The sequence below is a fragment of the Salarias fasciatus genome, chromosome 19, assembly GCF_902148845.1.
Source record: "Salarias fasciatus chromosome 19, fSalaFa1.1, whole genome shotgun sequence".
NCBI lineage: Eukaryota > Metazoa > Chordata > Actinopteri > Blenniiformes > Blenniidae > Salarias > Salarias fasciatus.
In genome coordinates this window covers 25,534,955-25,545,643 of record NC_043763.1, presented here as the reverse complement: position 1 = coordinate 25,545,643, position 10,689 = coordinate 25,534,955, and the positions used below count along the sequence as shown (strand labels likewise).

General features: G+C 47.0%; 1 protein-coding gene across 1 annotated transcript; it reads right to left on the bottom strand.

The window, feature by feature from the left end:
* Positions 1–492: 492 nt before the first annotated feature.
* On the bottom strand, positions 493–9,788 carry rpia (ribose 5-phosphate isomerase A (ribose 5-phosphate epimerase)). Its single transcript, XM_030117635.1, has 9 exons — positions 9,631–9,788; positions 8,343–8,403; positions 7,669–7,724; positions 6,005–6,064; positions 5,858–5,922; positions 5,499–5,567; positions 5,042–5,183; positions 2,597–2,696; positions 493–1,766 (listed from the first exon to the last, which is right to left on the bottom strand). The coding sequence occupies exons 1-9, from the start codon at positions 9,685–9,687 to the stop codon at positions 1,669–1,671; spliced, it is 708 nt and encodes a 235-aa protein (XP_029973495.1). The 5' UTR covers positions 9,688–9,788; the 3' UTR covers positions 493–1,668.
* Between the last annotated feature and the right edge of the window lie 901 nt (positions 9,789–10,689).

Sequence of the window (10,689 nt, the reverse complement as noted above, 5' to 3'; positions counted from 1 at the left end):
CGAGACCACCTGGAAACGTGAAGGTTTCCTCTTCAAGGTTTCTTTTGAGCTCGAAAACGTCTTTAAACTTTCCCTCAGATAAATAAAATCAAACAGGTGATCAAATTAATCCAACAGTATGAGCTGATTCAGATGGAGACAAACGATACGAAAAGCTTGAAACAGACTACTGAACTAAAGTGTTGAAAAAGCTTTGTCCAGAGTAGATACGTATTTCCATATATATCATGTGTACGTACACCACTACATTCTTATATCTACAAGAACTGTAAGGAATTTATAAATGTATACATTTATAAACTTATTTATTAGATTTAAATTATTTGTTAAAATATAATCAGATCAGTTTTGAAAGCAAATTAAATGCATTGACACAACTCATGTCAAGAATGTGTTGGTGATTGTCAGGAAATTACTACTGAAAGCTCAGATTCCTTCTTGAATACTGTGTTCAATATAAAATGCATTGAAATAAAACCAGGAGGCACGCTGTCGTCGTCATGTTGGTCCTGTATTGTTTACACAGAAAAACAAAGAAAACAAGTCATGATCACAGTCGCCTGGTGGAGAGAGGAATGGGGAACGCTGGTGTGTGTTTGTGTGTCTTTGTCTCGAGGCCAGGAGCTTTATTGATAGATGAGACTGAATGCCCTCGTCTCACTGCGGCTGGCAGATAAAAACGCCAACGAGCTGCTTTTCCTTAATGGATTACATTCCCAGCCATGATGGTTTCACAGGAAAAAAAAAAACAAAAAAAAAAAAACACAAACGTACCAAATAAAGTGTAGCTTTATGTAGGTTCAAGTAACAGTAAAGAAATCCAGTTTTCACTGTAGGCTGCTGGTCTGAAGTCCAGATGTTCATGCTGCTGGGATTCGAACCGGCTTCCCTAATGAGGACACATGCTGCGGTTCAGCAGGAGGAAGAAGAGATCCAGGATCATTTAACCACGACCTGATCAGCTCCGCTGCTGCTTCCACAGTCAATCAAGGCACGGCTTCCTCCGTTCTCCTCGCAGGGCGGAGCTCCAGCTGAACGCCGCCCGTCCTGCTCCGGACCGGCTCACAGTGAAATAAATGACGGCTGCAGTGGAATAAACGTCATGCAGGACGAACAGAGGGGCGCGCACGGCCACGCTCACGGCGGCAGAGTCCAGGACTTCAGACAGAGGCTTTGGTCTGACTGAGCCGTGAAGCGGATCAGCTGATGGAGCCGCACCAGGACAACAGGAACACACACCGCTGTGCTTCATGACACTGTACAGTAACAGCTGAGGTGTGAACGAAATGACGAGCATGCAGAGTGTGTGTGTGTGTGTGTGTGTGTGTATCGTCTCTCTCTAATCGGCCGACCACAGCGGGTCTGGCTCGGGGCTTCATTATAAATGGCTGTTATGTTTCCAACACAAGGCACGCCTTCGCTCCGGGACGACGGACAGAGGAGAAGGCCGGCGCGACATCGACTCGACCCATCAGGCACTTTAAAACTCAGAACCAGGAGCACCGTCTGCGGGGCGGGGAGCCAAACCAGGGGGTTCGGGATGGGAGAGGCTTTCTGCTTTTCTCTGGTCTTCTTCGGTCCGACTCCGGCTGGAAATCACTAATGCGGCACTTGTGGGGGGAGGAGGAGGTGGAGGTGGAGGTGGAGGTGGAGGAAGTGATAGTGTCATCAGTTCACCGGAGGATCTCGGACCTGCACACTCCCATCCTCCATCCCAAAGTACGCCCGCTCAGCCATGTTCACAAAGAGACCCGTCTCCACCACACCTGATGGGGGGAGGGGGGGAGGAGGAGGAGGAGAGGGGGGGAAACAACATCTTTACAACCCATTCAGTCAAAAGTAACACTCCAACACAACATCTCCACTTCTCTCTGCACTGGAAGGAAGACACTAGTTTTAACCTTTAACCTTTCAAGACCAGGACCATGAAACCCTGATTTTCCATTTCCCACAGTATTTGATGAGGAGCAGCTCATTGGAGCCCCGCCCACCTCTGCCACGCCCTGGCATAACGCCACCATAACGCCGCGAGACGTCAGGAGTCGGGTCTTTGCTTCAGGTCTGAGCCGACTGAGGGCTACACAGACTGTATGGATACTGGATGCATTCATTATTTTGAGAACAATGTCCTAAGAAATAAAAGCATCTTTCAGTTGTTTGCTTTATTTACCCAACTAGAGAACTGAAGGAGCAAAGCTGATCATTTTCAGCACAATGAGAACCGAAGCATCAGTAGGTACAGAAAACTGTGATCAAAGGATTTTAAATAGAGTGATGTTATTCCAGTTTGTGGTTGGCTGAGTCCAGTTACATGGATACTGGTTTGAAAGGTGAAATAAAGCCTTGAATGTCCCTGTGAGACCGGCGGTCCTGGAGGTTTTAGGTCTGGTCCAGGTGCAGACAGCTGATGGTTTCACTCTCACTCCGTCAGGCTGAGAACACGGTGATCAGATCCTCACACCGACACGCTGATGGTTCTTATCAAGACCTTCTGCTCATGAGCCTGACACTGGCACTAAAGTGTTCCTAAAGGTCCCCCTGTGGTGGACCGGTGAGCTGCTGACCCCTGACCCCCTGACCCCGCTGCATTCCTCACCTGGAATCATCTTGATGGCCGTGTTGACCTCCTTCCAGTTCTGAGCTCGCTCAAACTTCCAGTCCAGGATGAAGTTACAGTTGTCGGTGACCACCGGACCCTGAGAGACAGAAACAAGAACCAGTGAGACCAGAGACACAGACCAGAGACCAGGGACAGGGGACCAGAGACCTGAGACCAGAGACCAGGGACACTTCATGTTTCTGACGAGGCTGAGCGGTTTCAGGAACAGACCTCTGATTTCGATTCACGACATTTCTTCAGTTCAAACCGACAGACGTAGAACATGACGGAACATGACATCCTGCCATTTAAACCTGGAATTCTGTTCACTCTGATCAAAGGCTGATCGCTAAGAAACGCTTCCAACACGTTCTCGTTTCACAGGAACATGTGTTCTCATGGTTTAAAGTCTTCGACCAACTGTAGTTTTCACAGCTTCAGAACTGAACGTTTGACGGTGCAGATTCTGTCATACCACTCCATACCAGCAGGTGGTGCAGCGAGTCAAACCCTGGCGATGAAGAGAGAGAACTGAGACTGGATCAACAGAACTCAACATCCTCCTGTGAAGCTTCCACAGCTGATCTCCACTTCCTGCAAAACGCCTCCGAGCAGAGCGACTTGTGTAACCAAGCAGTCATGTGCGGCTCTGACGCAAGCTCCTAATTAAACAACAACTCGGCATTGTGGGTAAACAAGACGGAGTCTTCATTGCTACGCTAAGAGTTCCAGGGCTCGACGTGTGTGTGTGTGTGTGTGTCAGTTTCACACACAGATCAGGAGAATGAGAGCAGGTTCAGGTCATGATCTGTAAAGTCTGAGTTCGCTGAAGGTAAATTGGTGGAACAGACGCTTCATTTATTTCACTTCACGTCTATAAAACGGGTTTTTTTTTTTTTTTTTTTTTAATTTCATTCATATATTTGACTCCAGTAAAAAGTAACAGTGAAGGATCAGAAACTGCGTTTTGAAACCTCTTGTTAATAAAACACAGTTCTTACATTTAGATTCCTGGATTTCCAGACAAACATTTTAAGACAACATCTCATCTTTCTGTTCTCACAGGAAAAGAAGTTTTACTGTAACTGTAAGAATGACTGTGACCAGCAGGGGGCGCCACTGATCCAGTTTAACTTCAGCATTTCTATTGCTTACAAAAAAAAAGCAATTTCACTGCAAAACATTTCATTTTGTTTGCATGAAATAATCAAAAAACATCAACTTTCCACCAAGATGAACTTCCTGCCCTTAAATAAATGTCATTTCCTTTCTCCTCTGGATTCATGGAGAGCAGACAGAAGGTAAAACTCGTCTGGCGTCTCATGAACGTCTTTATTCAGGTTATTAAAGCAGCAACATCTGGTCAAGTAAGATAAAAGCTGACAGGACTGAGACGACCGCCTTCTTTATCAGTTCGATTTACACCCCGATTCTGTGATACGTATAATTTGAGGATTTTTTAGTTCACTTCAACACCAGACGTGAAAAAGTTCAATGACTGCCTACAACAGCTCCACCAGCGAGCCAGCGGCCGGGTGGAGGCGGAGGAGGCGGAGCGGCGGCAGCAGCTGCAGCACCGGGACCTGGTCTTTGTTTGGGAGTAAATAATGTGGCAGCAGGCCACGACTGGGCACAGGGACATTCTGAGATTTCTTCCGGTCCCTGCTCGGCCTGCTGGCTGCATGTCGGGGTTTTTCTTCTTCTCCATGCCGCCACTCGGCCGGTCGCAGCTGTCTGACTTCAAGTCTCCTTTCAGCCAATCAGAGGCCAGCAGCATGAAAGGACAGTAAGACGATTGGTTTGTTTTGATTAACAACAGCAGTCCTGTCAGTCACAGTGTGTGTGGAGGAGGGGCTGTGTGTGTGTGTGTGTGTGTGTGTGTGTGTGTGTGTGTGTGTGTGTGTGTTATCAGTACATGCAGAGGTCGCCATGGTAAAGCTTGAAATGTTCAGTGGAATCTGTGGATGTGGCGTCCTGTTTGTTGAGGGAACATGTGCTGGAAAAACAAAAACTAAATCCATCATTTAAATGTGTGGCGACGGTAGTTTTAATTACTGCCATCTGTACTCGGTAAGTACTCAAATATTAGTACTGGTACTCGTTTGGTGAAAGTGGCATCAGGGCATCCTAGAAAAACTGAAGACTTTCTGCAGAAAGTGACTCCTTTCTTCTGCACAAAGCAAACAGGATCCTTTAAATGACGACAATCTCTCATGAAGTGAACTTTAACCGAAGCTCAAAGCTGCACGAATGACTTTTAGAGGGGAAAACATTTCGCCCTCTGCTGGAGAAAAGCAGAACCTTTTTCAATCCGGAATCAATCAATCTTTCTTTTTTTTTTTTAAATTGTCAAAAAACTAATCCTGATATTAAAGTGACTTCATCTTTCCTCCCAGACCGGACCGGACCGGACCGGACCGGACCGGACCGGACCGGACTCACCGCTTTGCTGACGGCCATGCGCAGGTTGGCCTCGCCCCCGAAGCGCCTGGCGACGGCCCTGGAGACGGGGACGTACGCCATGGGGATGACCTCGATGGGGACGCCCTTCTTCCACTGCTGGCCCAGAGACGTGGAGTCCTTCCTGAGGGACCGGGACACAGGTCAACCCTCCTCACAGTCAATCGGGAGGAGAAACTCTCCCCTCGCTGTGGGATCATCGCAAACAAGAACCTTTAATCCTTCTGTCATTCAGAGTTTCTAATTAAAGTGACAAAAGGATTCAGTCTAAAAGCATCTAATTACGCTCCTGCCTCCGGGTCTGACTGCGCCACCACCACCGCTGAGAGCAGAACAGGAAGCTGTTCAACCAGGCGTTTAGTGAGGGAACTTTGAGAGGAATCGATGGATGTGAGGCTGTAACGTCCGATCAGAGTCCAGAGTGAAGAAAGACTCGAACCTGAAGTCTGCGATGACCACGAAGTGTTTGGCACAGCCTGCCACGATCTTCTCCTGAGTCAGACAGCCGCTGTGGAGCAAACAGGAAGTCAGAACGAAGCAGCAGAACATACCAGAGCTGGTAAATAAAAATGTTATCAATTAAAACATTCATTTCAAATGTCAAATTTCCTTCTGATTCTTATCTTTATGTCAGATCAAAAGCACTTTCTAAGATTTCAGGAAGAAAAAAGTGATTTTAGGTCTTTCATATCCTCCAATAACAGTTGGATTTTATTTTAAAGGGTAAACAGCGAGTTTTCTGGGTCAAACCGGGCTCTGGGCAGAACTTTCTCCTTGTTGCTGCAGAGTCGGACTCACCCTCCGCCTTTGATCAGCGTCAGATCTGCGTCCACCTCGTCCGCCCCGTCGATGGCCACGTCCAGCTGAGGACACACAGACAGGCCGTCATTACAGAGCTGACCTCTCACCCCGTTACCCCTCCCCGGTTCTGGTTCCCGATCGTACCTCCGGGTGCCGGTCCAGGTCGGACAGGGTGAGGCCGTGCTGCAGGATCAGCTGACGGGCCTGAGACACACAAACACGTCGCGTTATCGTCACACAGCGGGAAAGAAAACTCAAATTCCAAGAAAACCTGGCGCTGAAAACAGGAAGACTCCAGAGAAACGGCTCATTCAGGCTCAGTTTTCCCCAAAATCACTAAAAAGTCAGAAATTTCACCTAATGTCCGATAAAACAACACTGTAACTGGAGTGGACATCTTCACAATCTTAAAGATTTAAAGGTGCTGTAGGCAGGATTCTGCATCTCCGCCATCTTGCTTAGGTTTACCTAAGCAAGATGGCGATTTGACCCATCTAAGATGGCGATTTGAAACCCAGCACAGCCAATCCTGTCCTGTTTTCTCTGACATCACGCCCTTGCGCAAGTTAAGCCCCTCCCACAAGAACGTGCGACGAATGCCCCTCGACCAATCACGGTTAGAGCCTCAGGGGCTCTTCTGATTGGTCAAAGATACCTGGAGCTGTCGAGATTCCTTTTCAGCTCAGAACAGAGACAGACGGAAACGCTGCGCCCTCATGGTAGTGCAATTGCGCTACACTCCTAAAGGATTATCAATGGATACTCTAACATTTAATCCAAAGAAAACACAGAAAAATGAGCATTGACTAGCAAAATCCTGCCTACAGCAGCTTTAACTCAAATCAACACAGTAATACTGAAATTGACGACTGAGCCTGTAAATCATTTTAGGGCCACGTCAGCCTCAACATGAGGGCTGAGCTTCTCTTCAGGAATCATCCTCATTTCAATCAAAGAACGTCATTTAAAGTCACGGTTTATTCTTCAGTTTTTGATTTGTCCTCATAGGAATCAAACAGGCTGAAAAGTAAACATTTCAGTACTTTCTTTTATTCTGATTTCTAATAAAAACAACTGAAATTGCCCCAAAATTCTCCTTAAACCCTAAAATCTCAAGCTGCCAGTAGTATTGAGGGAATAAATTAGATTTTCTTCTACCAACATGTTGGACCCAGGTATTTCTGTTTTTTAATTCAAACTTATTTTATATTAAAAAAATAAATAAATAAATAAAATATGTTGTGATGTGGTCTAAATGAGTTTGCATGTTCTACCTCTGGACGGCGGATCTAGTTTTGCGTCCCGTTCAGTGCAGCCCGGAGAGGTCTGGGTTTTAAAACGACACAAGTCCACATTTTTTGGGATCATGAATGCAGTGAAACCCCGTTTCCATGGAAACATTACAAGCTTTCGGTCACAGCGTTTCAGAAAGTTCTGCTTTCAGTCACTTGGAGCGCCGCTGTCGTGTGAACAGACCAACAAGACGCAACTTTAGCGTTTTAACTTGTGTGTACGAGGAATGAACGAGACACGAAGCCAATCTTCACGATGCTCTGTGGCGTGAAACGCTACGGCGCCCTGCAGCCGTTGCCTTGGAAACGCCACATTTCTCCTTTCCCCCTTCAATTAATCACAAGCAGCAGATTCCACGTGAATCTTTCATTCCTGACTGGAGTCCGCAGGGCGACCCCGAGGGGCCGCGTCCGGCCCACGTGCCATATGTTTGAACCACGAATCCTTCAAAGGACTGGCTGTGTGTGTGTGTGTGTGTGTGTGTGTGTGTGCCGTCCCCTGCCGATCAGACGTACCTGGAAGGAGGTGGGCACGCACACGATGTTGAGTTTCTCTTGACGCACTCGCTCCGCTGCAACACAGAAACGGTGAACCATCAGAATGCAGGGAAGCCACAGTTTGAACCTCCGGGGGTTAAATCAGGGACGCACTGGCTGAAAGGCTACGCAGCACTCTCAGTGTGCTCGAGCTCCACCGCCGTGAAACACTTCATCTGCTCACGAGCAAGAAGTCCAGAGAGTCAGTGACTGAGTCGCCGTCCAGACTCTGGCTTTATGAGTCTGAGGCTTCACAGCTGAAACTCTGAGGGCCTGGACTTCCTCCTCTGTCCATATGAACATCACACACTCCCCACTGTGTGTGATTTCATTATAAAAATAACCAACAGCTCCACCTGGTGGCCCAGCATGCTCACTACACCCTTTCAGCGTTTCTGCTGTTGCCATGGAAACGGAGAGGCGCTTCAGCACTTTGCCTTGTAAACAAAACTTTGAGCCTTCCTGAGCTGGAACAGCGTCGTGTGAACGGAGGCAAACAGATGTGCTGTTTCCTCTTCTGCCTTTCACTCAGAGAAACGACACTTGATTAGTTTTTGTGTCGTCACAGTAACCTTACAAACCTAAATGATGTTCCTGTGAATACTCAGCAGGTGTGTGTGTGTGTGTGTGTGTGTGTGTGTGTAGTCACTCACCTAACCTGTCCACAGCGTACACGATGGTGGAGCCACTGCCAACACCAACGACCTGGTTGTTCTGGAACAGTCACACATTGCAGACAGTGTCAGTCGTCATAGTTTGAGTTACTTTCACCGTTTTCAGTCTTTTATCCAGCTGAGCTCTCCCCACTTCAGCTCTGAGGGCCAGAAAACTACATCTGTTCTACATCTTAGAGTGGGGGCGGAGGAGGATGTAAAACCCTGTTCATCTATTTCAAAATGAGGATGTTTCTTCACTCCTGCAGTAACACACACACACACACACACACACACACACACACAAATAATAGTGAAGATAATAATCTATTTCCTCCAGGTAAAGATGGATGTGTGATCATGCCACCGACCCACTGATTAAAACATTCTCACACATTTCTCTGTCATTTAAAATATTTTTTTTTAAATTTGAAATATCTAATTCACCACAGTTCAGACACTCCTTTGAAAGGCGTTATGTAACGTATGAAAACCAAATATTTCACAGTCCTGGTATTTAAATGGATTTATTTTTAAGCACTTTAACACAGTTTTCTTTTAAACTTGTCACTGCTTCAGTGATTAAATCAAAGTAAACTACAGTTTTACGTGACATTCACCTTGCTTCTATCAATCTAAAAGGGGGTCATAGTTCACTTTTGATCAATGCATTTCTATAATCAGTATTAAACAACCTCCAAAACCGTTTCCGTCCAATACAATTGATCTCACTTGCATGAAATGTGTTCGCGAAGCGCTTTTGGAGATTAATAGACCCGTTTTGTTAAGGTCATAAACCGATCATGAGCAGAAGTTTCGACCTGCAGGATGAAGCTGGATTTCTTAATCCTCATTCATGCAATCAGAAGCCACAGTCATGCAATTCTGCACGAAGCTGCAAACAGTTGCGCTCGTCGACCCTATCCTCTCTTGGAACCCTGCTGCTCCACGCTGGCTGAGCTCTTTCTGCAGCTGCTTTCATGTAAACCACTGCAGCCGGCTGAAGTTCAATCACTGTCCTTGGACAACATGTGTCCACAACGTGGAAGTAATCCCTCAGCGGACATGCCACATTACAAACATGTTAGATAACGGCATGAACCCGAAACATAAGTGCGAGGCTACTGCAACCTAACACGCTGTAGCTGCATGTAAACACGCTGAAACGCGGCTAACAGCTAACAGCTAACACGCTGTAACTGCATGTAAACACGCTGAAACGCGGCTAGCAGCTAACGGCTAACGCGCTGAAACGCTGAAACTACAGCAGCTAGCATCGCGCTCTCACCTGGACGTGGTTTTCCACCGCGGCGTACGCAGCCAGCTTCTTCGCCTCCTCCGCCATGGCAGCCGCAGCCCGACTGAGGTGTCTGTTGCTCCCCGAAGCGGCTCCGCGAAGTCCGGCAGCGAGCAGCTTCCTGACCGACACCCCGGAAGCTAATGTCATGGCGCCTTTTCTGAGGAGCTTCTTCTTCTTCTGTGGTGTTGAAAGGCCGCTTGCCTCCCAATGGTTGCATCACCGCCATCTGCTGGTCGTTACACTCCTATCTTACACTCAGAATCTTACTAAATATTTTCCTCATCACAGCTGTTTCTTTTAGATAATAAAATATCCTCCGCCTCTTCCTCAATAGTTCCTTCAGCCCTCCTCCCTCCTCCCTCCATTCCTTCTCTTCTTAATCCTGCCATCATTTTCCTCCATCTTGCCCGTATTTCCTGCAGTTCACGAACACACGCTCTGCTGGTTCTGGCTCTTGGCATTCATCACAGAGTCCTGTAGGATGTTTCCTTATTAGATGTTTTGTGCTATTTTGATAAGTATGTCCAATTCTTAGTCTTGTTACTGTTGTCTCCTCTTCTCTGCTGCCTCCTCCACTTCCTGCTGGATCCTGTAAAGGTGTCCTCCTCTTTTCTCTTTGTCCCATTTCAGCTGCCACTTTTTACTTATTTCCCTCCACGCCATGGACTTTCCCTCTGATCTGGAAAGTGTGATGGGAGTATCAATATGTCCTTTCCTCAAAGCTTCTTTGGCCAACTTATCAGATCTTTCTTTCCCTCCAACCCCCATATGTGCAGGAGCCCACATGAATACAATGTCCATTCCTTTTGTGTTCCAGCATTAATATATGGAGTGAGTCTTGTCTACTGCGGGATATACCTGACCGAATGCTCTTTAATACTGAGTCACTGCATGTGATTACTTTGTCTTCCTCTCTCTGCTCCACTTCAGTGCCATCTAAATGGCCTCCATCTCCACAGAGTGAGATGTAACACGCTGAGCTGGTTTCATGTTCTGCTGGTCTTCTCCCCTCTGGGACCAGACAAGACTGCAGCTCCTGTCGCTCCT

Bases quoted from the DNA above. Each gene is read 5' to 3' on its own strand.
- rpia (XM_030117635.1), bottom strand. From the start codon at position 9,687: ATGGCGGAGGAGGCGAAGAAGCTGGCTGCGTACGCCGCGGTGGAAAAC. The intron at 5,568-5,857 runs GTGAGTCCGACT...TTTGCTCCACAG, and splicing joins ACGCTGATCAAAGGCGGAGG to CGGCTGTCTGACTCAGGAGA. The intron at 1,767-2,596 runs GTGAGGAATGCA...TCCCCCCATCAG, and splicing joins GGCCATCAAGATGATTCCAG to GTGTGGTGGAGACGGGTCTC.